The 26,011-nt window shown below is 37.6% G+C and overlaps 5 protein-coding genes across 9 annotated transcripts; 3 read left to right on the top strand and 2 right to left on the bottom strand.

Annotated features, from left to right (window-relative positions):
* Positions 1-511: 511 nt before the first annotated feature.
* Positions 512-4,475, top strand: LOC139107805 (RIB43A-like with coiled-coils protein 2). The gene is made up of 7 exons (XM_070665658.1): positions 512-908; positions 1,259-1,399; positions 1,537-1,706; positions 2,109-2,349; positions 3,339-3,566; positions 3,648-3,754; positions 3,959-4,475. The coding sequence occupies exons 1-7, from the start codon at positions 783-785 to the stop codon at positions 4,098-4,100; spliced, it is 1,155 nt and encodes a 384-aa protein (XP_070521759.1). The 5' UTR covers positions 512-782; the 3' UTR covers positions 4,101-4,475.
* LOC139107798 (uncharacterized) lies at positions 3,433-9,095 on the bottom strand. 3 transcript variants are annotated; one of them, XR_011546566.1, is made up of 5 exons: positions 6,684-9,095; positions 6,039-6,447; positions 5,559-5,718; positions 4,932-5,486; positions 3,433-3,542 (listed from the first exon to the last, which is right to left on the bottom strand). XR_011546566.1 is itself a non-coding variant. In XM_070665649.1 (4 exons), the coding sequence occupies exons 2-4, from the start codon at positions 6,214-6,216 to the stop codon at positions 5,090-5,092; spliced, it is 735 nt and encodes a 244-aa protein (XP_070521750.1). In that variant the 5' UTR covers positions 6,217-6,447; positions 6,684-9,095; the 3' UTR covers positions 4,454-5,089. The 3 variants fall into 3 exon arrangements, 1 of the variants encoding a protein (XP_070521750.1); XR_011546567.1 differs by lacking the exon at positions 3,433-3,542 and adding an exon at positions 4,454-4,853; XM_070665649.1 differs by lacking the exon at positions 3,433-3,542 and having other exon boundaries at positions 4,454-5,486.
* A 176-nt stretch (positions 9,096-9,271) lies between these two features.
* Fabp (fatty acid binding protein) lies at positions 9,272-15,210 on the top strand. Of its 2 annotated transcripts, none has more exons than XM_070665657.1 (3): positions 9,272-9,412; positions 13,237-13,508; positions 14,539-15,210. In XM_070665657.1, the coding sequence occupies exons 1-3, from the start codon at positions 9,337-9,339 to the stop codon at positions 14,590-14,592; spliced, it is 402 nt and encodes a 133-aa protein (XP_070521758.1). In that variant the 5' UTR covers positions 9,272-9,336; the 3' UTR covers positions 14,593-15,210. The 2 variants fall into 2 exon arrangements, with proteins under 2 accessions (XP_070521758.1, XP_070521757.1); XM_070665656.1 differs by lacking the exon at positions 9,272-9,412 and adding an exon at positions 12,477-12,615.
* On the bottom strand, positions 12,547-16,832 carry LOC139107802 (zinc finger SWIM domain-containing protein 7-like). Its single transcript, XM_070665654.1, has 4 exons — positions 16,307-16,832; positions 15,652-15,883; positions 15,354-15,574; positions 12,547-12,637 (listed from the first exon to the last, which is right to left on the bottom strand). Exons 1-3 carry the CDS (start codon positions 16,479-16,481, stop codon positions 15,412-15,414), a joined length of 570 nt encoding a protein of 189 aa, XP_070521755.1. The 5' UTR covers positions 16,482-16,832; the 3' UTR covers positions 12,547-12,637; positions 15,354-15,411.
* Positions 16,833-16,902: 70 nt separating this feature from the next.
* LOC139107789 (uncharacterized) lies at positions 16,903-23,558 on the top strand. 2 transcript variants are annotated; one of them, XM_070665634.1, is made up of 8 exons: positions 16,903-17,031; positions 17,104-17,617; positions 17,876-20,046; positions 20,234-20,832; positions 20,962-21,450; positions 21,844-22,178; positions 22,558-22,617; positions 23,292-23,558. In XM_070665634.1, the coding sequence occupies exons 2-3, from the start codon at positions 17,563-17,565 to the stop codon at positions 19,999-20,001; spliced, it is 2,181 nt and encodes a 726-aa protein (XP_070521735.1). In that variant the 5' UTR covers positions 16,903-17,031; positions 17,104-17,562; the 3' UTR covers positions 20,002-20,046; positions 20,234-20,832; positions 20,962-21,450; positions 21,844-22,178; positions 22,558-22,617; positions 23,292-23,558. The 2 variants fall into 2 exon arrangements, with proteins under 2 accessions (XP_070521735.1, XP_070521734.1); XM_070665633.1 differs by having other exon boundaries at positions 20,962-21,531.
* The last annotated feature ends 2,453 nt before the right edge of the window (positions 23,559-26,011 follow it).

Below are 26,011 nucleotides of genomic sequence, written 5' to 3'. Positions count from 1 at the left end.
GCGTCACGGAAGAGAGTAAGATGGATTTCACGAAATCAACAGATAGCGATGAAATACACATGTTTATGCCATCGACAGCTGCCTCTCACGTGACACACTCATACGGATGTCGCTCTAACAGCTGAATAATTATCATAAGCTGAATAATTATCTATATATATATTTTTTTTATTTTTTTTTTACGGCCGATAGATAATCATATGGCCGAAGTTATCGAAGAGTTCGCGCCACGACAACAACTCCCGTGTATTGATCATGTAGTCGTAACTAAGCGATGAAGGGGACGATTTGTATTTTTTAAGCATTTTTTTTTATAACTGTTTCGAAGGACTACGATGCGTCAAGCGATCTTGCAACAAATAGGCTACGTAAAAATATGACATAAAAAGTGGTGTGTCATGATCGAGTACTTTGTACTTAATTTGCAAAAAATTCTCATTAAAGTCGTATGTCTTGTCGTAAAATGATTATTAATTCCGCTCGATTAAATATTTCGCGATAATTAGTTAAGGCATCGTTGCTCAAATTTTAATTAATCAAAACACGTTGCAATATCGCGCCCTTTTATCTCTCTCCGTCGTAAATAACTGTTATGCACTCCACGTGGCTCGAATTTATGTCTACAACCCTCCTCAATAGCAAACTCTCCATGGTAACGTAACTTCAGTTTCGATCCCGGGCCGAGAAGTCCGGATATGTTAACGCCTTCAGTCTCGCGTGTGTAACCTCATCCTCATAAAGGAAATCCGCGTTTCCCCGATTATCCGCGATATATATCCGAAATGCTAAAATTTCAGCAACGCGCCACTCCGGCGGATCTCAAAATAGCCGCTTCCATAGAATGCAAACGACAAAACGAAGAAAAGCGGAAGCTGCGGATTTTTAATCCCTGCGTGAGAAAAATTGGGGCAAGTACTCAGTTTCGAACTTCACTTTTTAATTCATTTTACGTGTCATTTAAATTAAATCTGTTTTAATTTTTAATATAATTATTTTAAAATTTCAAATTATAAAGAAAAAAAAAAAATACTCTTAATGATATTATTAATTATTAAATCTGTCACGATCTGTGCTCTCGATTAAACTGATTTTGCCTCAATCGAGTCCGCCCTTTCCCAATATTCCCAGCTCGTAAATCTCACGGGCATCATTCGGCAGAGAGCGCAACGTAACGTTGATTGATCTAACGTCGAAGAAGTTGTTTGTTTCAATAGTACATAAGGCTGGATTTGCGCGATTGTTTCCCTGACATTTCCAGATAGACAAGGAGTTCTTGGACAAGCAAGTCGAGGAAAAGAAGCGGCTGCGCGAGTGGGAACGGGCGAAAGAATGTCAATTGGACGAGGCTCTCATTCGCAGCAGCGAGCACGCCATGCACTTGGAGAGACGGCAGGAGGAGGTAATTGAGTGCCGTCAATGCCGATAATTACGCGGGAATGTTTGCTCAATACTTAAGCCGACAGTCGACGATTTCGATGTCACGTGCCGCGAAAGAGTTCAAGATGCGAATGGAATAGTTCGGTTTTGCGCTCGCAGGAAAGGCGGAGGACGAGCAAGGAGGTTGAGTCCTTCCGGCGAGAGCATCAGCGCGCAAAGGACCGTCGGGATTACGACCTATACGACCCCGACGCGTTAAAGAAATCACTTCAACGGCGCGTGGAGGGCAACGGCGACGATCCGAGCTTGGGAGCAGCGTCCGCGCAGAAGTGCGTAAATAGCCTGATTAATACCGCCTACAACGGGTGGTGCAATCGTAAGAAAACTTCCGAGATAAACCTCCACATCGTCGTCCCTTTCCAGCGACAGATAGAGAAACGTTGTGAAATTCCGTTACCCGCACTTCTGGCTACGGCTATAAAGATTCCCCCCCGCGTTAACGTTAAATCTCGCGAGGCGTGGAACGGGCTAATTTCCGTAGTCTGTAATCCGTAAGCTATTGTGCGATCGGTGCAGCGATATTTTTCCTCTCGGGCTACCCGTTGCGAAAGATCCTCGCGCGGATAATAATTTACCCCGCAGCCTGTTCACCCTGGCGCAATGGTAATGAGCGTAACGCCACGGAGGCGAGAGAGGGAGAGGAGGAGCGATGAAATATTACGACTGTGCAGGTTCGAGGGCGAGGATCGCAATCTTCCCGTGCGATTGAAGGCGCAGCGAGAGCAGATGCGTTGGTGGATACAAAGGCAAAAGGAAGAGCGCGAGGCGGCCGAGAAGGCGCGACGAGACGCCGAGGATGCCTATCAGGAAGTCGTCCTCTCCAGGGACAAGCGCGCGATGACGCTCGCGCAGATGGAGGAGGAATGCCGGCGAAAGCTAAACGAAGCCACGGCGACATTTAATCGCGCTCTGGTACAAAATCTCTTCTCTATTTGCGCCTTTGATCTAGACCCGACGCGAGAAAAGGACAACGAAACCCAATTAATCTAACGAATTAAATAAATCAATTGCACGATCTTCGAGACAATTCCGGCTACAAGTCGAAATGCAGCAGCTGTCGCAATTTCGCGTTCCGCAAGGTTGTCTAGTGACTCTGCTCTTTCGCGTCTTTCAACAGCAAAAAAAAAAAGAAAAAAAAAAAAAAACGGAATCTCCCGGCCGATTTGATGTCTGGACGGAGGCAAAAGTCAAACGGGAACCAGGTCTGCCGAGTAAGATGGATGTTCGAGAAGGGTAGCTTTTTTATTAAGCCGCTTCGCGGAAAGAACGGAGGTTTTTTTTTTAATTTTTTAGTCGGCTGTAACCCCTGATCGCGTCCGATTGAGAATAGGAACGTCTATATTTGAATACGAACTCGCTTATATCGAGTGAAACGATCGATCCGAGCATTATTACATTTGACATGATGGTGTTGACACATTAGAATATGCGCTGCCTGTTTGTCTTCGATTTCAATCTCGCTAATACATGTAATAGTATCCTGTCCTCCTTTTTCAAGTCGCACCTCTCGTTGGAAAATTCCGGTTCGATATACATATGTACAAAGGGAAGCTTCTAGCAACAAACCGGTCGCAGATACGTAACAAAAGACACGACGTGATTTTTTTGCACAGTCCTTATACATTTTAGCTTGCCGCGGGATATAAAAGTCGCCCACGAAGCTCTTTCGCGGCCGATGAATAAACCATCGTGACATCATCGTGCAAAGTGCTGCGATAATTTGCCCCGATAACCGCAACAAAGTGCCGGCGATTTCTTTTTCTTTTTTTTTTTTTTATTACCTCTCCGCCGCCTCCTAACTCCGCATTAATTCCTCCCTCTGGTTTGCGACTGCGTCCCTGGACCCATACCCTTCGGCGCTCCGCGATGGTTTCGCAGAATTTATTTCCGCTCGATTGCAGGCCGAGGAGCAACAGCATCGCCGGCACAGCGAAGCCGTTCAAGATGAGGAGGACAAGAAAGCGGAAATCTATAATCACGTGACTGGAGATTTCCTCACCGAGGCCAAGGAGCAAGCCGAGAGCATCCGCGGTCCATACCGGCCGCTGCCCGACCGCTACAAGGGCATGACTGCGGACGAGTTGAAGGTCTTCAGAAACGCCCAACTGCAACAGATAGAAGAGATTCGTGTTAGTATTGTATTAAATTTAATACGACCACCCAGAAGTATTAACTTTAATTGTCGCAATGTTATCTACTCGTCTTTTCAGAAAATTAAACTAGATGAGAAACGCATCAACGAAGATTTGGATCGTTTAATGAATTCGCATCTTCAACTGGCACATTCATACGACTGTGAATTAAATCAAAAAAGATCGTAAGACTATTCTCATTCTATATTCTCATTCTATTTTCCTCTCTTTTTGTCACTTAATATCATGTTTAAATGTATTTTTACAACAATAACTGACATTATTTCTAACGTTTACTGAAACTGATTTTTTAAACTAGGTTGAAGCTTCTTCGATTCATGTTTTAAACGTGTAAATAATATTTCGGCACTACGTTATATTCTTTTTAGAGAGCTCAACAAGAAAATTGCAGAGGAGAATTTGCGGCTTGCCGAGCAGCAGAAGCAACATCAGAAACACCTGAACCGTGTCGTTTATAAGAATCAACCGACTGCCGCCTTCTACGAGCAATTTAACAAAGGTACACGCTGATGTAAGTTTTCACGAATACTCTTAAAAAGTCACATTAACATAAATTTGAAATAAAGAACAATTTCGCAAACCTTTTCCCTTTTTTTAACTCGTAAATCAGAAAAGTAACGTACTCAGTTTGCAAAGAGACAAGAGATACTAAGAGAGTCGGTGGCGCTCTCTTCATATCTCTATCGTAATTTTGATGTCGGTAAAGTGTGCTGCTCTGTGAATATACTGTAGTTATCGATAAGTTATCACAGTTGATAAAAAATCTGATAAATTTAGATAATTAAATTATAATATAATATTACAATTATATATGTTCAGACTCAAGTGCAAAAAAAACTATAAAAATAACGCAGCATAAGATATACGATATGTAATGTATTTCAGTTGAATCATTCTAGCATAAGACTGCGCCATGATGCGCGTATAAAGTCTTCGTTTTTTTGATTATCTAAGACTTAATGTATGTACATACATATATGTATATATCACAGACGCAGTACTTATGTTCATGCTTAAAGTATGTGGTGTAAAATCTTTATCCTTCCCGCGTATCTTAAAATATTTCAAATTGTAATTTATGTCAAGTTATTTCGATACAATCCGCATTATCCTTAAATCGAAGTTTGTGCAGTCGTTGTGCCTTGCTATTTCTATAACTATCGGTACTTATCTAATATCTTCAAGGTATTGAAGTACTTTTTCAAGCGTAGATTTTATAAGCATTAACACATAGTAGACGAAATAATTTTTGTTATTCTGTGTCTATTAAAATTAAATTATAGAATGAGATTATGTATACGTATATATAAATTTGTATCGTAATAATTAATATTACATTACCTTTTCATAAAAAAATCTGCAACAATAATCCGTCCGCAAGAAAATATTCAAACAGAACAGTCTAGTATGCATAGAGTACAAATAAGTCCGTAGAAAATTTGCTATTCGGCACATTTTTATTTTCTTCTTCTTTCTGCTTTAAAAACGTGCTGAATGACTTATTTATTATCCGATGGGCGAAGTGCCATAGCCAAAACTTGTTGTATCTGTATCCTGACGTCTAATTTTTTTTCCTCCGGCACTTGCCTAATAATGGGCAACAGCGAGAGAAGAAACATCTTGTCGTAATCGTCCTCGTCAAGAGTGACGCGCTGGCTGCTGTGCGAGGAGAGAATGTCGTGTATCTCGTTGTCAAAGGGCGTGAAAGACGTCTCGCAGAGTTGTTTAGAGTAACGCGGGCACACCTTGTAGGAGGGAGTGCCCGCTTGAAGATATTCCCGGCTATCTGTTACAGATGCACCGCCGTGAGCAAGAGAATCGTATTCTTCAATCACGGGGTTGTCCATCTCACCCTCGCTCTCCTCCGATTTGCAAGGATTAATTGTTACGGAACCCCTAAAAAAAAATTGAGTTTAATGATGCGGTCATCGAACGCTTATCTCATCTATGCGATACTCAAATCGATACCTTTTGTTCATCACTGTCGGCATGAGGAACAACAATCGATCAAAGTACATGTATTTCTTTCGTTTCCTTCCGGCAGGTCCAGATTGGTGTGATCTTTGAAGCTTTAATTCCTTCATGAAGTAGTCCCGTATGTTTCTCCATTTCCCACGTAAGCTTTTCTCTAAAAATTATCACGAGTCAACAAACAAGTAAAACTTTGAAGCAATAGATTAATAAAAATGGTTTGCATATTTAGAAGTTTCTTGTTTAAAATTAAAAAAAAAAATTATTTTTGATTATCTTCGTAGAAAAAAAATACCAAAAAATATTTGTATATTTTTGTATACGAAGATTTTTGCGTAGGAAAGAATAGACCGTCTGTTCGTACGGAAGATATCGATTCGCGGCAATTCCAAGTTTCCGGATTTCCGCCGCAGTCGCCGTCGACGCGACCGGAGGAATCTGGATCGATCAATTGCGGGGGACATGCTATATGTATACCTTCCACGTTTCTCTCTTCATCTGACAAGCACGCCCAATTCGGTACCATCACCTGGCAGACCTCGTCCCACGCGGTCATCTTGGCGTTACGGTCGTTGTACTCGCCACGATTCACATCGTAGATCGCTGGCCGCCTCTCTATTTCCTCGATGAACCTTTCCGTGTCGAACATGCTCATAGAGTCTCCAAGATTTTCTGTCCTTCGTTCGGCCGTCCTTTCGCCTCGCGGCAAGAACGTCTGGCTAAGACTTTCGACAGATCTCTCGGAAATCGAGCTGGAATCCTTTCGAGCACGAAAGTCTCGAGTTATCTCCAGTAAAAACTCAGTTTCAAAAGAAAACAAATAGTTTCCCAAATCCGCCGGGAAGAATCTCTCCGCTCAGCTGTTCCGCAAAGTTCCTTTTTAGATCTGAAATGGTCGTCAATAATTAATCAACAAGGTAAAAGCACCTGGACGTGCATCTAAACTTACGACATTATTATTCCGGTCTTGAAATACAAATGTTTAAACTTTCAGTTAAGAATATTTGCGCACACGGGCTATATGTGCGAGAACTTTGTGTTGAAAATGTGAATGTTTGTACTTAGAGACCCAACTGACGAGAATATCTTGATTTAGGTATATCCGGGTGCTCGTGTTTTTACCTTAATTAGCGATATGTAAAAGTGGGCGAAATCGGCGACGGAACAGCCGCAATCGTGAGTCCTACAACGTCGTGTCGTCGGCAGCGGCTTGCGCGTCACTGCGGAGAAACCGTTGCACGGCCAGCACGGCTTTGGTATCATGGCGGCCCCGGCGGCAAACGTGCGGTTGCGGTGCGGAATCTATGCCGCCCGCGACGTTGCCAGACCGGCGCCGGTCGGCGAGGCCGTCGCGGGTCGAGCCGAAAGAACGACGGAATCGCGTCGCCGTGCGTGCACACACACACGCACGCATGTACGGCCCACAGACGCGACGAAATGCTCGCGCGTGGAAATTCACATCTCGAGGGCATCGCGCGCGAATTGACCGGAATATATCTCTTGATTTTTTTACGTTTCCGCGAGCGCGCGACCGATTATTAATTATCAACCGGACTCAAAAACTGATCTCTCGTAATTTATTAATAGTAATTAATAAAATTGTAAATAACTTTTGACAATTTATGGATTTTTGGCTCGTATTTTCGGCTAAAATAAAGAGGACAGTAGCAGTTTGAGATAATACAATTACTAGATATTCCCGACGTTGGAACGTTAACTTCATCGTGGTTCGTCAGGACTCGGAAGTATCGCGAATGTAGTAACGGCAGAACCGATGTCTCGATGGGCGAGAGAGAGAGAGTGCGGCAACTTTATCTCGGCGGGGAATTTTAAAAATAAAAATCGACGGAGAAAAATATATTTTGGTGCGACAGACAGAGATGCATCATCTCGCGCGCGAGGTTGCTCTGCCCGTTCCTCTCGCAAATGACGGTGCGGGGGACCGGGTTCTTTTCGAAACGAGATTTGAAGAATTAAATTGGCGTACCGTTCCAGCCGGTTCGCATCGGAAGATACACCCTCGTGTGCGGAATTCGCGCTGCCTCTGTTGCCAAGCCGCCGGGCCGCTTGGCGTCGGAATTCAACGTTTGTTGCTACGCGACATCGTCCGCGCGGTCTGACGAGCGTGCGCGCGTGATTACGGCAGCGTCGACGCGTTTCCACCGCACCGTTATCGACCGTGGCGGGCGTTGCGGATCGCAAGAGACCGAAATCGACGCCACTGCGATCAGACGTGGCACCGCGATGCGCTCTCGACGCCCGTCTTTTCGGAGGAGATTCGCATGCTGCCGAGAATCCCGATGCACTTTGGTCGCTGGATATTTTGCTTGACAAAAAAAAATCGCTCATGAACACCCATATCATTTTAAATATCGCTTAAATCAAGTCTAGAGTAACTAAAGTAATATTTTCAGTTGTGTAATCGCGACGAATAAATTGATGAAGGATTGTCAAACATATTCCGACGGCGCAACGTGTGTAAAGGCCTATCGGAGAGTTCGACGATGACGCTTCTTCACGTGCGATAATGTGACTTCCGCGCGCAGATGTATGAGTCGAAATATAAATAATACAACGCGACACGCCCACACGCGTAAGCAGGACTTTGAACGCAATTACGAGAGGATTACGAGGGATTGTGAGTGCCTATTAGTCGTTTATTCGAACATAGGAACGACTCGTCACGTCGCGCGCATTGATACGCCCAACCAATGAGACGAGAGCATTCGTATCGTCTGATGCGTGCCTCCGGCGTCACGCATGTCAAGTTCGAGGAGTGCACCGCTTCGACTTCTTTTTTTTTTACGCCGTTAAACTTTCGAGGTGGCCCGCATGTGTGAGAGAATGATTAACATTTCGCGCGGCTAAAGATACATATGCGAAAGTCATTATTCACAATTCCCACGACGACCCTTCCAACCTCCCATCGTTTTCCAGACTCAGAATTTCGCGGGATGCTAGATATATCGCGCGAATTTTAATCTCAGCGCGATCAATAGTATTCAGTATCGTAAAACAATGCTGACAGGCATGCGAAATTTAATTGTATAACTTACTAAAAATTTTGCAAAATTAAATTAAAAAGCACTTGATGATAGCTTCATCTATTTTAAATCTACTCTGTAAACAGTTTGATTGACTCGACGTGTCTCCCGTTAATTTTTTTTCCAATGAGCAAGGTAATGAATAAAAAAATCGACCCGGCAAGACGCACCGAAAACAGGGAAAGTTGCGCAGGCAGGACGTAGGGTAGGAGTCCTACCGTAGGATTCGCAGCTGCTAGCATACTTCGGGGTGGGGTGAACTTCAGGTGGAGGAGAGACGGGGAAGTTTCGTACTTGGCTTGGGAAGGGCACAAGGATCGAAAAGGAGGCGAGAACGAGGATCGAAGCGCAAAGCGAGACGGACAGCTGTTTAACAAGCGGGGGAGGGGAAACGCGGGGCAGGAGGGAAGAGGAAGAACAGTAAGAGGGAGCGCGACCCCCGGTATTGATAGCGGAACAAGCGAGCTTCGAGTCGCCGGTGGGGAAGGAAAGCTACGGACAGAGACGGATGCGAAGAGGTAGAAAGAGCAAACGTAGCTTTGGGAGGGACCGGCTTTTCGCGTTGCACACTTCATCCTGCTATTCCTAGTCAGTTACTCAGTTCTCGCAACTACGCCGATCGACTAGGAGGTGCCGAGCAAGGTTTCACGGTCGATTAACTAACGTCCCGGTCGCCGTCGATCTTTTTATCTCATTCCTAATCGTCCACGTGCTTTGTCCAGCCGATCACCATGTCGAGCGAGTTTCTCGGGAAACGCTACAAGCTCTTCAGCAGCGAGAACTTCGACGACTTCATGAAAGCGTTGGGTACGTAGTTAAACGACGATTCGCACCGCTTCAGCTGTTCAAGTGCAGCGGAAATGTTAATTTAGAATGCGGGCGTGATTGGAGTGACAAAAATTTAACGGGACAGCCGGTCGCCTCCCGGAAGCAATTGTTCGATCGATTTCGAAACCGGTTTAATTCGTTCCAAGTTCTTTTACCTGACCACGTGTCTGCGGAATTTTTTCGGCACGTTATTATTATGAATTCTGTTGGAATCCTTCCTCGTTACGTTCGTACGATTAATTTCTCTTACGAGTTCCTCCTTGCGTCATCTGAACCTCGAACGTTGCGCAATATTAAATAAGTTTTTTTTTTTTTATTCTCCAGCCTCGGTTTTCTATAGACTCAGCCTTCGATTACATCTCTTCGTGATCAATCGCAGTATCTTTTCACGTTGCGTTAACGTCACGGAAAATAAAACATACAGCCTCCTATAAATAAATTAATAAGTTTTACTTCACAGTTGCAATGTGTAAACGAAAAGTTCTAATTTTATAAACGTACCTTCTCTTTTCATAAGAGTTCTACATTTTGGACAAGGTTTTATGGAATTTATATCGTCTTTTTGCTAGCTTCTTCCCATTTTGCCTAAAAATAAAATAATTTAATTATTATTTAATATAAATAGATTAATTAATTTTTTGCGACAGAATTACACGACTCTATTCAATGACGAATTTAGAAATAAGTGTTTTTGTTCACAAAATAAAAAAATATAATTTAAAAAATAAAGTTTGAAAAGTTTAATCTAGAAAAAGAACTCTTAGCATATTTTACAATAGCTTTCCAAGTGCAAGTATGCAAATTATAGAGAAGATTTTTGTAATTGATAATGTGAAATTAGAAAAAATGCATACAAAAAAAAAACAAGTCTACAAAAACACAAAAAAATATATCTGGACTGCATTCAGAAACATCATCCGAGTTTATCATCTTATCCATATTTAACATTCGATAACCAACAATGATAAAATGATACCTAGCGCACTCGAGTAATGTTTCTGAACGCAACCTCGGGAGGAACATATAGATACTGTGGTGCTAAATTACTCTCTTACAAACGCTGCGGATGATTACACACATTACCGCACGACCGTGTTATTACCGTGACGAGATCTGTCATTAGCTTTCGCGCGTTTCGTGCACAGGCTTTTAGCACGTGTCACCGACCGGTACATCGGTAATTTTTCCGTGCTTGAGTCGTCAATAAATACCCGTGGAACTATGTTCACGGAACTAATGTATATGAAAAGTCAAACTAATATCGCGAAAACATTTGGAAGGCACAAAACCCTAGCTCATACATTCGCGGACTTGCCAAGAGTCAGTCCGTTTGTTAGAACACCGAAAGATACATCGATTTGGATGGAGATAATTTTAAAAAATTGCTTATATTCCTATTAAATCGACGGGTAATTAGCTAAAAGTAAGTTCGGTGCGTGCGGTTTCCGTCTATCAGCGTACCGCCATCGTAGATGTAATTGGCTAATTAGTGGCTAAACTCGTTTGTGCATCAGCGAGATATCAATGAAGGCCGGGGACGTTAATCAATTTTAATACATCAAATTACGCCCCCTCGTCTCCGTGCAACGACCTGACCTCAATCTTAATTCCGACTATATATGGTGGACCGTCTGATTGCGGTTTAATTTAACACTTGAATTAATTCGTCAACACGGTTAATAAATCTCGTAATTATTAGTCGAATCACGCAACCGTGCGTGATTCAACGTTCGTGCTGCTTAAAAATTGTCGAAGCTTAGCTTATCATGTATACTATCTTCATCCACAAATAAAATCGCGTTAGATTATTCTGTTCTTGAAGGCGGAATCACCTTTGGACGCACGTTCACTTGATTCTGTTTTTTAAATGGGGAAAACTTTGTTGTTGATTTCGTCACGGCTGATAACTTTATCTACTTATCTCGTGTTTGCTTAAAACAACAAATTAGATTATGTATTTTTTAACGTTTTATCATTATATATATATATATATATATGTGTAACACCAATTTAATTATTTTTAAATTAGGGATAGATTATTCAATATATATTATTGAAAAATAAAAATTTTATAAGGCATATAACCGCAAAATGTCGGCAATAATTGTACATCGGTGCGAGATAAGTTCGTACAAGCAGAACGAACGGATTAACGTTTCTCCCCCATTCGCTCGACGTCGTTACGATAATCTTCGGGAGAACTGTCCACAGGAAATTAAATAAGAGAGCAAGTCTAGACACGTCGTCTTTCGACGCGTTGCCGCGCGATTACGCCGCGAAAAGTAGACGGCATTTACCGCTTTTCCGATAACCGCGACCAAGACGATGCACAGAAATCGATAAGCGACACTTGCGTGACTCAAATGCAAACCTGCTAATTTCGTTATCACTTGGCTGCGAGATAAGAGTATCTGCACTTTTTTTTTTTTCTTTTCGAGGTCAAAAAATATCCTCAAGGCGCGGTCGTCGCCAGGCGCAGTCACGAATTTATGAGATTCTTAATCAAATCAGCTGCATTTGAGCGATAATTATTTTCTGACCTCACGAACGGTAGATAATTGTTTTCAAATTATTTTGTGGTAAAATTACGACTAGTTAACTAGTCAAATATGCATTGCAATCTAGGATAACGAAGAAACTAATAATTTCATAGATAAACGTATAATTTCCATAAATAACTAATGCAAATAAATGCGTATTTGAAACGAACAATTCTATTCTAATTTCGAGATAAAAAAAAAGAGAGAAAAATGTTGCTGTTTAAAGCAAAAAAATTTCCACTTTGAAGATCTCTACTTGTGAAAATGTCTTTTGCCGAGGCAGTCACATGTTGTAATATTCATATGCTAACGTGATGTCACTCCGAATGATAATATTCGCGATGCCTATAAATAGCGCCGTGGGTAGGTCAAACTTCAAAGTTTACTTCTCTTGTTGCGGTTTTCAACGCGGAACAGGGTTCCATTGACGATAAACTTGTCCTACCTACGATATAAAGTCTAATCAATCGTCGAAGCCGGGGCATAAGGCATATGCAAACCGGCTAGTCCGTTAGTCAGTTTCGTTCCTGCAGTTGCCAGTGATAGATCGAACGATGTCGTCGGAAATACTAACCGGTCTCTTGGGCAAACGTTACAAACTCCAAACGAGTGAAAAATTTGACGATTACATGAAAGCATTAGGTGAGACAAAGTGCACGTACATCTAAAAATAAAAAGAAAAAAAAGAATAAGAAAACAGAAAGAACAAAAATCAATTTCTGGTATTAAAAAAAAAAAAAAAAAAAAATTCCAGCAAACTTTAAATTTTTTTTTTCCATATATGGACTTTGTCAAAAATTAGTTTTCCAGAGCAGTGTCAAGACTTGCGGGGCGTACTGATAAAAAGCTGAGTGCTATCCGAGAAATTAAGTGACAGATAAAATATTCATTCCCCATTCAACTTCGAGAGGACGTTGATAAATATATGATTTCAGTTATCTCAATTGACATGTTTGATATAACGTTACAATAATACTTCGCGTTAATTACGTGATTTTATCGTTTCCTTTGCTTGAGTTATATGTTCAAATGTTACCGAGCTTGAACAATATCTTACGAATTTACAAGCAAGTGAAGAGGTCTGGCACCGTTTTTTTTTCAAGGATACCACGTAGTTACATGTATTACGAAACGCAAATATTTTGCAAGAGCCATGACAAGTGATGAATGAGAGATGACTAGCCATCTGCCTAGCATAAATATATGCATACATAAATATATCATATGTCCAATAAATGTTAACATCTGCATCTTATTTCATAGGTGTGGGTATGGTGACGCGTAAAATGGGCAGCAGCGTTAGCCCTGTCGTCGAAATAACAGAGAAGGACGGAGTGTACACGCTGAAGACGACCAGCCCATTCAAAAACACCGAGATTAAGTTCAAGCTCGGCGAGGAATTCGACGAGGAAACCCCGGACGGTAGGAAGGTGAAAAGCGTCTGTACATTGGAGGGTAACAAACTTATACAGGTGCAAAAGGGCGAGAAGGACACCACGATCGAGAGAGAATTCAGTGCCACGGAGATGAAAGCGGTAAGTACGGTTTCAGAAGACTTGCAAAGATTAACTTAGTTGTATAAAAATAATAAAAAAAAAAAATATCTGCACTATAATTTTCCTATAATTTTCTTGGAAATAACTATAAATTTTATAGCAATTTTATTAATTTGACTTCAAGGCACATTAATATTTTAATTTTACTCTTGTATTGCTATTTTGTTCGCACGATAACGTGCTTTATCGATCAAGCGTTATGTGGTCATTTATTATTAAAAATGAGCAGCTAGGTAACTCTGTCTATACTAGAATACAGAAATACTATAATAACTGGAAACATCATAAATATTAATGCATGTGTGCGCACAATACAAAATTATATATGTGAAATAAAGTAAATTTTAAACACACAATTCTATATTACACGAGGAAAATTAACTATAACGAAAATTAGTCCTATAAAAATTATTTTTTTATTCAATTAATTTCCTCTTGAACTGAGCAATTTTCTTTATTATGTTTGCGTGATGTGTCTTCTTAAATATGTCTCGTATAGCCTGCGAAACTCAGACAATGTATGACAGAACGCGAGTTACAGAAATGACGTGGCTAATCGTGCTGGAAGATGCATTTGTTACTCGTGCGTGCACACACGTATCCTTCCTCTCTAAGCACTTGAACTTTGATTCGGCTGGGGTCTGATGCTGGCACAGGAGTTGCCCGATTAAAGTATAAAAGCTACGTAGAGGAACGTCGCGCCAAGGGATCGTTGCACGAGCGGTTAATGTTATAATGATTCGTCAAATGTCCGGCCAATTATCGCGTGCGCTCCTCCTGTTCGTGACACGTACAATTCTACAGCACCGAGGTCCGAAACGGTGCCAATAAAGATCCATTGATCCGTCTGGCGTTACGTGTTAATACCGTGAGACACCGGCGCAGGAATAATTCCCGCACTCTTTCTCTCTCGTACTTATAGAAATGTCCTATCATTAATTCCGAGGGATTACCGGTACGGCAAAGCCTATCGCTATCAAATATTAACCGGTATCTATTTTCGTTACAGATTATGAAGGTCGATGACATAGTCTGCACGAGGGTATACAAGGTTCAAGAATAGGTGTTCCGTAAAAAAGCTGAAGGCGTGCACAATCTGACACAGGTGCTTCTAGTATTCCAAGGACGTGTAAAGTATCATTTCGAAGACCCAGTTAAGCGAGAATAAGTAATGTGCTGGCACATAGTGTCGGAGTATATTATAAGCTAAATATTATTCATGTTAAAGTATAATTTATAAAAATTATAGTATGTTTTCTACAAAGTTGAAATTTATATATTTGATACGCGTTCGTAAAATGGAAGTATCGTGAGCATCGAAGACTGAGGATTGATTTTCACTTAGAATGTTGTGTTGCGATTTTACTTTCATTGTGTTTTTATCGGTTGGTATCCCGTTCAGTTTATTAAGATAGCAGATTTATGATTTTCACATGACGTACCAAGGTTTTATATGTATGATAAAAACATCGTCAAAGCGCAATTCGTAATGCAGTATTCTATATGAAATTCAATCCAAATTTAGTCATCTGTTGTGCACATTAAATTCATATCGCGTATTATGTAATGAAACGAAATATAATACCGTCAGCAAATTATGTTCCACGTACAGCAGTTGCTGTATTAACTATCATATAATGTTTGCTTTTTTCTACGAATAAAAATGACCGATAAAAATTGACTTGTGTTCTTGCTTAAAACTTTCTTTTTTAATTTTTTATAGATTGAAAAATGTACTTGTATGCTGTACTTCACCGAGCTCGTTAATTAATCTAATTCCATGACATCCTTCAATATCTCTATTTGAAATATTATTGTACTTACAATGTTCCTTGCCTCAAGATGAAAATTTCCTAGTACATCTACTCCATAATCTTTTATGTTAAAAGGTATCCCGTTCGTCAGAAGCTTGATGTAATAATAAACTGTCGAATTGTTTCTGCATTAATTGTTGGTGCAATAATTTCTCCTTGTCAACACTGGCTAACCAAACTGCCAAAACATGTTTGCAAGTAAAAGCAGACCGGTCTGTTAGAACTTGCTGCCTGTAACATTGAAAAAGTTATTTAATATAATTGAATTGTTTTTTTACATATTTTATTTGAATAAAACGCGTCAATACCTGAAAGCAGAGCAAGTGCAATAATTTATTTCTGGAAAAAGTGTGTACAATGCTCCAGAATGTCCTTTGACTTGCATTAACCAACTGGCTTCATCAGCATTTTTACATGGCTCAGTTATAATTGTATTAACAGTAGAAATTTGTGTTACTCGCCGTTGTTCATACAAATCTAAAGCTCTCTCAAAAGTGCCATTGAATAGTTTGTACAACTTCAATAAATTTTGGTCAGAAACTGTAAATATTTTACATCTTATTACTTCATAGATTATATTCATATTAAGCTAATACTAATTTACTGATTTTAAATGTGTTAGACTCGCTTTAAAAAATAGCTGTAAGTATTTTCCAACATTGCTGGTATTGTCAAAGTAATTTTTTTCAAATATAAAAATTTAATTTACAAAATTAGCACTTATATTTTAAATTGTTATAATTGAAACTGATCTGATCTCTATCTCGGAGTAAAACAAAATGTGAAAAAAAAAATTAATAAATAAATTATAGCAATATTCTTTTTTTATTTAATTTTTTTTCTTTTTATTGTATTTTAGACTTGTGGCAGTTTGGAAAAAAATAATGAAGCTGTACTTCAGAAGATCGAAATAAGATAAAACGCAGCTGTGCTAAACCGTCACACGCATAATGATCTACATACATTTTTTCTCCCTCTCAAAATCGTCGGCTGCTTTCTGTAGAGCGTGATCAACGAAATTTGCATACTTTAGATCGTACATGGTAAGCGATTGCGAAACATCGTTTGCTACTTGTTGATCTGGGTCCGTTGAAACGAGTAGAGAATTTAAATTCATACCTGAAGTCTCTAAACTCATTCTTTAGCGCAGTCTAAGTGCTTTTAAGGCGCAATTCGAATCGGATGATTAATTCCTGTCGAACAGCGAGAAAGAAAAGTATCGTCGAATTTATCAATCGGACGGTTACACGACTCGAAATTGTTTCAACAATATGGCGCGCACTTTCACAAGTCCACCAACCTCGTAATAAAAATTATACTTGGAGAAAGAGTAGAGAGTGCACGCAGGTGTACTCAATGCTGCCACCGTTTGCATATCCTCTTGCACCTGATTAGCGTATTCTTTTAGACCTGCAACATATGCCAATTAGATACTAAGCTCACTAGACGCTTCCTATGCGCTTGCGTTTCTAAATACACTTAATATAACACAAAAACCTATATCCATTTTTTGTGCAATTAATTTTAACCTTGTTTTATTCTTTATTACCTTCCTTAAATTAATAGAAATGTGAAGAGACAAAAAGCAATTATAAAATCATATTCTTAGTCGAAATATGTTAATTTAGATTTGTCTTATTGAATATTTTTTTACCTGCGTTGCTGTTTAATTCTCGATTTTATTTCACGTACGTATCTTACTTTTTTCGACTTTCCCGAGCTTTTGTCTTCTGACTTATCGGTGTGTCTCGTTTTCTCAGGTACGCTGAAAGACAGATGTGGTGACGGCAGCTAGCGAACGTGACTTTAGCGTCGTGTGCGTCGAGTTTCACATGTATTACATGTATATACCGCGCCGGCCGGTTTGCCGATGATTTCTTCTCGTTCTCTCATCCCCTGCATCTGCCGCCTGGAGTTACGTATGCTACTCGCTGTCGCCGTACAAAATGCTATACCTGCTCTTTGGTGTACCTTGCAAATGCGTATTGGCACGTCATTTATTATCCATTGTTCTCACATAGCCGGTTATGTTGGTACGCTTGTGTATTCGAAAACAGTATTTCGGTTTGAGGAATTGGGACATTTGGGACCGGTCGCCAAGCGTGTCACGTTCTTGAGGATCTTCAAGAATTTTTCAACGAGTTCCTTTGGCTTCACACCCGTTATAGTTACAGAATCGTTACTCGAAACGTGACAGAACCTTTTCCCTGGGAGCTAAAATGAGCAGCAAACGGAGACGTGCTTACAATTTTACGAATTCGTTAACCGGCTATCGTAAGTATTCCAATGTTTTTTTTTTGTCTCGTGGGCAGAATCCAGGATTGATGCCAAGTAATAGACTGAACACAACGTGAACGGTTTCTAAATGCTGCTCTATATACATATATTGTACATATAATTATTTAATGTGCATGTATATATATGCACCACTTATAAACAACTTTTAATTAATATTTTAAACTGGTTTATTGTTCTTGCTTAATTTTATTGGATAATCTGTTATATTTATATAATGTATGTGTATATTTACAGATCAAGAAATAAATAATGAGGAAATAAACCAAGTGACTCAAGCTCTATCAGAAAACAAACTAGATTATATAAAGTATAAACAGGATGAAGAAAATAAATGCAGAAATTTGAATGATAGATCTCAAGAATCTATTATTTTAGCTGGTCATACAGCCAAAAGACAGCATCCCTTTTTAGCTAATTCGTGCAATATTACTGAGGAAAGTATATCAGATGAAACTTCGTATTTGTCAGATAAGCCTGATTTAAATAAATGCATAGATTTGTTCCAAAATACATATGTGAGTAGAGAATGCAGTTTTGAAGAAGCATCAAATATTGCATCTGAGGTTACATATGAAAATATTAATATTTGTGATTTAAGTGGAAATAAAGCTGTAAGGCAAAATATCAGTAAACGTCAGCGTTCTGCATCATTAGAGTCATTGAAAACTGTTATCAAGCAAGAACTTGTTAGATCTAAAAGTGATACCTTGCTGAAAAAATGGTTGAACAGAGATACAAATCATAATATTAAATTTAATCAAATTGCTTCCTCTCCTGAGATTGCAATAAAACATTGCAATGAGAGAATAGAAATTGTTTCCTCTTTTAATGCACCAACATTATCACACAGAAAAGATAACTACACCATTGAAAATGATAATATAGAAGACTCAAATGACATATCTTCTAAAGAAGATTTTGATTTTTTGGAATTAAGTAAACTTCTTCAATTAATAAAGGATCAAAATTCAGTAAAACAATCACCTATTCAACATCATTTATTGAGACGTTTGTCTGTTGATTGTCAGAGTGCACCCAGGAGGTTTACAGAAAAGTTGTTGACTATAATTGAAGAGTCTGTTATAAATGATAATTCTTTCCAATATTCAGATATTAGTCTACGTAGGTTTCGTGAACACCTTCAGGAAATAACCAAATTAATAGAAGATGAAACTGTACCCGAATGGCCTCAATCTCCCGATGTGTTGACATCAACTCGCATAAAAGAAAAAACTCAAGAGATTATTTCTAAATCTCTTGCTTATACAACTCAAAAAAATTTGTGTTCACCATCCATTTCTTCTCGATATAATATTAAAAGCCCCAAGAAACTACATAGGCATAAATCAGAAAATACTTTGAGAAAGGATTTCTATGATAGTACATATACATTTGAAAGCTTGGAAGCATTTTGTAAAGCATTATATCCTGATGAATTCAAAACTTTTTCGTCAAGAGAGGAGAATCATTTTCGATCGCAAAGCATGGATGACATTTGGAAAACTTGCAAGAATCAAATGGCTTCCTTGGAAGAGTCATTTAACATTTATGAAGAGATTCAAAAAGCTAAAACAAATTCCACGAATTTGGCCAATCAAAGTAATATAATGCCTAAAGTGCAAAATCTGGAACACAAATTAATGCCACACGATAAGTTTGATAGAACAATTATGTATGAAATTGCACAAAAAAGACAAAGATGTATCACTACAGCAAAAACATTAATAAACATCGATGCACATATGGAGAAAACAATGGATAAAGCATGGCCACAGATAGCAATTGATGAACCTTCAGTGGCTGTAACCGATAGAATCCTCATTGCAGTTTTATCTCGCGTAAAAAATTATCAAGATTATTTAGAAAAATATAAATCTTATTTACTTCAGGAAAAGTTGAATAAGTCTTACTGCGAGCAAGAAAACGTACAAGCTGAAAAAGTTTTAAATGATAATTTCGGTAAGTGTACGTTATCACATTTATCACCAAATAAGAAGACATTACACCAACCAAAAGTTTCACCAAACAAAATGAATACAAGCCCTTCATCGGCAGAAAATTACCCTCGTAAAACAGACGTACAACCACGATTATTTTTGACTCCTGGAAAATTACCTGTTAGAAGTAATAGTGGTTACAGACCAACGGGGAAATATTTTTCCAATTTATCGCCGAGATTGAATAAAGGAAAGCAATTAAATATGAATGTCCAGGCAGGAAAAATTTATTCACAAATGGGAAATTATGATCACGTAGTATCGCCCGTCGGAATGTACATAAAGGGTGCGCCTTTGAAAAAAAATGAACCACCTAAAACGAATGAGATGTTAATCAGTTCTAAAGAAAAGCAAACTACATGATAACCCAGTCATTTAAAAATAAACTAAAGATCATATACGAAAGAAGTAAGTAAAACAGCATTTATACAGGGTGACCAAAAGAAAAAGTTTCTCTTTTTATCTTTTATTCTAATTTTCTACCCAGTTTTACGATTGGATATTTTATTTTGGACGCTCTGTATATCATGTATAAAAAATACTTGAGGACTAACATATAGATATGTAATTTAACTTTTGCATTATATTATTTCAGGTTAAAGAAAATTAATACAGGTTCTACATGAAAATCCATTGAATAGTTCATAAGACATTCAATTCTACAGTACAAAACAATTATTACTTGATATATATATTTTTAATACAATAATATTAACGTATATTTTTAATTAAAAAAATTTTAATTTTATGATTTAACTTGGTTAATGAGAAATTGGTAACGTAGTATTAAGAAAGAAATCTATAATTAATGTTAATTCATGTTATACATAATTTTTTAAAATATGTATTTAATACTATTAAAAGTGCAATTTCCATTACTTTCTTGTGTTACCAATCGTTTCGAATTTTTGTATTAAAATCATCGTCACAACAAAACAGTTCTTTATAGACTTGAGCTTTCTAAACAATGCATGTCTGATTGCCACTTTTTACGTATCATAAAATCACTATTATTTTACTGTGTACTACGATTTTATTACTTCCGCAACAAAATTAAACAATTCTTTCTTAACAGTGTTTCCAGTTATAACTTTATAATAATTGAATTTAATTTGTTATGTGATATCAAAGATATTAGAAAGATCTATTCTTTGATTTGAATTTGAAACTGCTTAAGAAATAGCATGCAACAAAGTGAGTACATAATGAGACCAATAATCCTAATTAAAAAATTTATATTCTCGCTGTTATCTAACAGCAACTATATCGATCTAGTTTTTAAGTTTCATTGTTCTAATATTAATTTATTGTGAATTTTTACAGGTACGAAAAAAGTTCATGATATTGAGTACATTGCTAGACGAAGTAAACCTCGAATGGAAAATAACGGCAAGAAGGAAATATGGTGCGTTTTTAAACGTTAACTACTGCGAATAAACCTCGACAAGAAGTTTTACGAGATACGTCGTAAAATCTGCGGTAGAAAAATGGCGTAAATATGGTAAAAAGCTATATGGAAAAGTTTCAAAGAGTACGCAGCAATCACCAGGTTGCGTGGCTTTTTAGAATGCTGTAGAAGACTCGTGTTATCGGCGTAACGTATGAAGCGTAACACTACTGCGTTGTTTCGTGCAAGACCAATGATTGGTTTCATATCAACGATACAGGGCCGTCGGTTTTAAGTCAATAACGCCTTCAAGATCTGTGTCAATATCACGAGCACGTAATTTTTATTTAGGCAACCAGGAAGGAGAACGTATATTGTACGAGGACATGCATTATGACATGATTAGAATATCCTTCACGCCGGATGTAATCAAAATTTTTTGATCTTATATAATCGTTTCCTGATACATGTTGCAGATGTCGATTAATCACCGTAAAAATTTCCAGGTATTATTTATTATAACTAATTTTTTATATCAATAAGGGAGATAGGAACTATGTCAGAGTTAAAATAATTAGTACAGCTATGACTTTAATTGTTCATTTAGTTTATTTCATTCATTCTTTACATTTTTTAATTTATACATATATGTGAATCTGCAAATTATATGATTTAGTTGAAGAGCAAAAATATAATACTAACAGCTTATAGTTTTGCCAAATTCAAGTTTGCATTTGTATAAAAGTAAGAATACATTTAAATTTATATCAATTTGTAACATAAATGCGCGCATTAATTTAAATAAAATGTTTGAACAGAAAACAATCTTGAGATCGAATGGAGATAACGTGATAAGCCGCTCCTTGCGTCATCTGCGCTGGTAATCTCTTAGAAAAATTCGCACTATTGGAGTCACACGGCCCTGAAGAATTGCGCATGGTACGCATGTTGACGGATTGCACACGCCGCACGTTACGCTTTTCAAGCCGCTCGGAATCTAAGTTGGCTCTGGTGGGGAACGATCAATAAATTCGTAGCCGCGACGTTCCGCTGGCAAGTAAGCGGTCAGCTGCATTATCTGTTCGTACCTTGAGTGAGAAGCGACAAGCCAAGCCAACCAAAATGCCGGGACCAGGATGTGACAAATGCAAGGGTAAGTGTGCTCTTAAACGCTTGATGGACATTAATAGAGAATTTAACATGACGTTTCCTCAATTGCCACTACCGTTCTGTAGAAGAGCTATTAGAGTACAATGAGATATGGTAGTAAAAAACAGATGTTTAAAGAGACGTCATTGATTTCCAATTATCATTAATTTGACAGCGTATGGTCAAAGGGCAAAGTTGATCAGCACTGATCACTTTAGCATTGAATTATAAAAATTATGTTAAGACATTACGCGAATTTTAAAAAATTAGTAAATTGTTAAATATATATATTACCTAGAATTATTTTTTAATTTTTATATGTGATTTTAAACTCTAATATTTCTCTTTAAATTTGGAAAATAATTTGTAAAAATTTATTACAGACAAGTGCCAGGACTGCAAATGCGGTGACAATTGTTCGTGTTGCGATTCCGGATGCAAGGGTAATTTTATATTAGAAATTAATAATACATTCTGTATGCTCATTTTACCGGTTGTGCAATTTGCTGCTCACTCGTCACGGTTCTATGTAACAAGTTATTCTTAATTACAAGTGGAGTGCCAAACTCGTTTACACAATGCCGCGTAGGAATGTCTTTTCCTCCTAACAATCGATAAACGAACTCAGCTCACAACTGTATTACTTTTTGTTTTCTATTCCGGACAATGACCGGTTAACGACGTCCGTCGCTGACAACTTATCACGTCCTTTAATGCAACGTATATCGCAATTCCGCGGAACTTGTAGCGCAATTTTGTTACATGGCGCAATCGCACGTAATATTTTATTGGAATCTTTTACGCCACGTTAGTCATTATATTACATATAATGAAATGAATCATAAAGTAAAATAATCTCTCGGAACACATTTTCAAAGCATTATTCTACCATTTAATTTTTTCGTGTGCTTTATACGTTAGTTTTATTTTCCAAAATAATTTTTGCAATATTATATTTTTTATTACTAAAAACGAATGTTTTCATATATTATTTTTATATAAAACATTTTAAACCAGTTTAAAAATGTTTAACATTTTTATCGCTAATATTTTTTATCTTTTTCTTATAAATCTTCTCTTGGTGATAAATAAATGATATCCTTTTTTTTTTTTACAGACCAATGTGCTTGCAAATCGGGAGGAAAGTGCTCCTGCAAGCCTTGCAGCTGCTAATCGTCATTAATCATGTCAAGGACAATCCACGTTGGGAGTGACAATAGATCTATATCTTAATATGCCAAAAAAATTCAATATGTAGACGAAATTAGCAATATGTTATTCATGCAAATATTTACGCTTAATGATTGTTAGAAATGCAACGTGGAGCGTTTTGCTTCCTTTGTTAGATGAACAGTTAATACATGAGTAAAATTTACTTCAAGTACATTGTTTTACTGTTAATTTCTTTCCTCTCGTAATAATAAAAATAAAAAATCCAATAATAAAAGTTTAAGATCCTATAGTTTTATACATATAAAGCAATGTAAAAGTAGATTTTATCGAGAATAGTTATGTAACTTTAAGTATAAAATAACAAACCAAACTTTTTAAACCTTAGTTCTTGAAAATTAGGAAGTCAATTCTTAATTTAGCATTAAACTCAATTTTTAGAATCACCGGTGTATTATTATTATAAAATCAAGTAAACTTTACGTAATTGTAAGATAGTCATAACTATTTAAATCTTACAGATAAATAATTTTAATCTTCATATCTATTTAGTTGATAATTTAAGAGATAATGCTTATCACTACATTTCTTGAGAAATTCATGTAATAAAACATAACACTCGAGAATCATGAATATATTTTAATTATTAATATATTTATATTTCTATTACAACTGATTAAATATAATTTCTTAATAAATTTTGATTGTATAGAGTAGTTTGGAGCATATTTCAATGCTTTATAAAAAATAATTTAATATAGCAGACAAGTTGTTGTAATTAATCTGTTATTTCAACGATTTTTTTGGTTGATTTAACATTATATTTTTGTAATTTATTGATATAATGATGTATGTATGTATGTAGTTATATCTATATATATATATTGCTATCCTTTTTCATCTTCCTACTCAACGGCCAATTACTTGCGAAGTGCAGCGAGTGCATCCGAGGAGCAACTTAAACGCCGCAACGTCATTGGTCGCTGCGAGTTGCTACCGTTCAAATTGTTAACGCTCGCGGTTCCGCGCCGAAAAATTAGTTCTAGAAGGGATCTGAACCGGTGCGGAGTCTCCTCGGCACTCCGCACTTTTGTTATAGTATAAAATAAAATTTCACAAGCGCGTATGGTTCGGGACTGATCAGCATTCGGAATACATTCAAGAGAAGTGAATTGTGTGTCAGAAATATGGGAATATATGAGATATAAGTGTTTCGCAGTGCATCGAGTGCTGGCGAGCTCGGCGATCCAGATCCAGATCCAGATCCAGATCCACTTCGGAGGCCCGAGAACCCGTTCGTTTTTGGATATTCTTCTTCAAATGCAGCCAGGATGCGAGAACATCACAAGGTAGTTGTGAATTAACAAATATTTACGGATAAATCTCGGTTTTATTAAAAGTTTGCTTCTCCCTCTCTCACCTCCCCCCCCCCTTCTCAATTCTTTCTTATACTTTGATCATCGCACTTACTGATAATTCCTGAGCGATTGTGACAATCGGCTAATCATTTTTGATTTATAATTAACATATTAATTGATCCTTTTAACTGTTGATCGATGGTGATCGAGAAAAAATTTCGTGAGGAATACTGTTTTTTGAACGATAACGCAGCAGATTTTTCAAATGAGATTTTAGCGTTATTAAGTTATTAATATTTCTGTTGGTACAGTTTTATAAGCAGCCGGTTGCCTTTTTTATTAGGTAATTCTTATTCGAAATCGTATCGCCAAAAAAATTCGTTAAAAGAAATAAAACAGAGATTCACTTTCGTATGGTAATAGTATTCCTGTGGTAACAGTGGTAAGCGGGTCGTCAGCGAATTATCGACCTCGAGGGATAATTGTCGCTCCCCACAATTTGACCAGTACTTAAATTGCAGAGTCAACACAAGATAGCGCACCCGTCTTTAAAAACATATTCGCAACACGTTCACGAATCGACTCGCGATCGTAAATCAGTTTGGAATATTTTTACAGTCCCTCGAATGTCTCGTACAATTAAACGAATAGCGTTTCTATTCCGCGCTTTTCACAGGGTACGTAAACTATATTTCTTAATTACTATACTTAAATAATAATAAAATAATGGACACTATTAATGATTAATTATGACGAAGGTTTTTATATATTATAATTTTTTTCTTTTTTTTTTTTGTACATTTTGTAATGCGTTATTATTTCCTGTTTCCATTTTTAATTCAGCGGGTTCGGAACGATATTGTAAACCTGTTAAATCATGATTATTATACCGCGGTGACGTCAAGTCATAACGAATAAACTAAATGGGCAATTAGTTACGCGTGTACAACCGGTCATGAATAAAATGCCGGTTGTATATTTTTGCTTCTATTTATCGAAGCGTAATGCCTCGCGCGTTCCCATTATTAAATTGAAATCTCATGCTTAATGAGACGTAAAAATATTAATAAGCTTTCTTCGCTAGATTAGCAACTAATAAATTAATAGAGCTCGGAAATAATTTCATAAATGCGACAAAATATTCAATATTGAAATTTAGGATTAAATTTCAATATTCGAAAAGATACGTTTAATTAAATACTCGCTGATGAAATTTATTTTAGTGTTTAATAGGAAATATCGCAGCAAGAAACGTACTCGCACTTTTTTTTTCTCTCCTTCTCTCTCTCTCTCTTTCTCTCTCTCTCTC

This window comes from Cardiocondyla obscurior, linkage group LG13, assembly GCF_019399895.1.
Source record: "Cardiocondyla obscurior isolate alpha-2009 linkage group LG13, Cobs3.1, whole genome shotgun sequence".
Lineage (NCBI taxonomy): Eukaryota > Metazoa > Arthropoda > Insecta > Hymenoptera > Formicidae > Cardiocondyla > Cardiocondyla obscurior.
The sequence above is the reverse complement of the archived record's forward strand: the minus strand, read 5'-3'. Positions and strand labels throughout refer to the sequence as shown.

Bases quoted from the DNA above. Each gene is read 5' to 3' on its own strand.
- LOC139107805 (XM_070665658.1), top strand. From the start codon at position 783: ATGCTAAAATTTCAGCAACGCGCCACTCCGGCGGATCTCAAAATAGCC. The intron at 909-1,258 runs GCAAGTACTCAG...TGACATTTCCAG, and splicing joins CCTGCGTGAGAAAAATTGGG to ATAGACAAGGAGTTCTTGGA. The intron at 1,400-1,536 runs GTAATTGAGTGC...TTGCGCTCGCAG, and splicing joins TGGAGAGACGGCAGGAGGAG to GAAAGGCGGAGGACGAGCAA.
- LOC139107798 (XM_070665649.1), bottom strand. From the start codon at position 6,216: ATGAGCATGTTCGACACGGAAAGGTTCATCGAGGAAATAGAGAGGCGG. The intron at 5,719-6,038 runs GTATACATATAG...GATAATTTTTAG, and splicing joins TGAAGAGAGAAACGTGGAAG to AGAAAAGCTTACGTGGGAAA. The intron at 5,487-5,558 runs GTATCGATTTGA...ATTTTTTTTTAG, and splicing joins CCGACAGTGATGAACAAAAG to GGGTTCCGTAACAATTAATC.
- Fabp (XM_070665656.1), top strand. From the start codon at position 12,528: ATGTCGTCGGAAATACTAACCGGTCTCTTGGGCAAACGTTACAAACTC. The intron at 12,616-13,236 runs GTGAGACAAAGT...CTTATTTCATAG, and splicing joins CGATTACATGAAAGCATTAG to GTGTGGGTATGGTGACGCGT. The intron at 13,509-14,538 runs GTAAGTACGGTT...TTTTCGTTACAG, and splicing joins GTGCCACGGAGATGAAAGCG to ATTATGAAGGTCGATGACAT.
- LOC139107802 (XM_070665654.1), bottom strand. From the start codon at position 16,481: ATGAGTTTAGAGACTTCAGGTATGAATTTAAATTCTCTACTCGTTTCA. The intron at 15,884-16,306 runs GTATGTAGATCA...AAATATTTACAG, and splicing joins TTTTGAGAGGGAGAAAAAAT to TTTCTGACCAAAATTTATTG. The intron at 15,575-15,651 runs GTATTGACGCGT...TCAATGTTACAG, and splicing joins TGCACTTGCTCTGCTTTCAG to GCAGCAAGTTCTAACAGACC.
- LOC139107789 (XM_070665634.1), top strand. From the start codon at position 17,563: ATGAGCAGCAAACGGAGACGTGCTTACAATTTTACGAATTCGTTAACC. The intron at 17,618-17,875 runs GTAAGTATTCCA...GTATATTTACAG, and splicing joins GAATTCGTTAACCGGCTATC to ATCAAGAAATAAATAATGAG.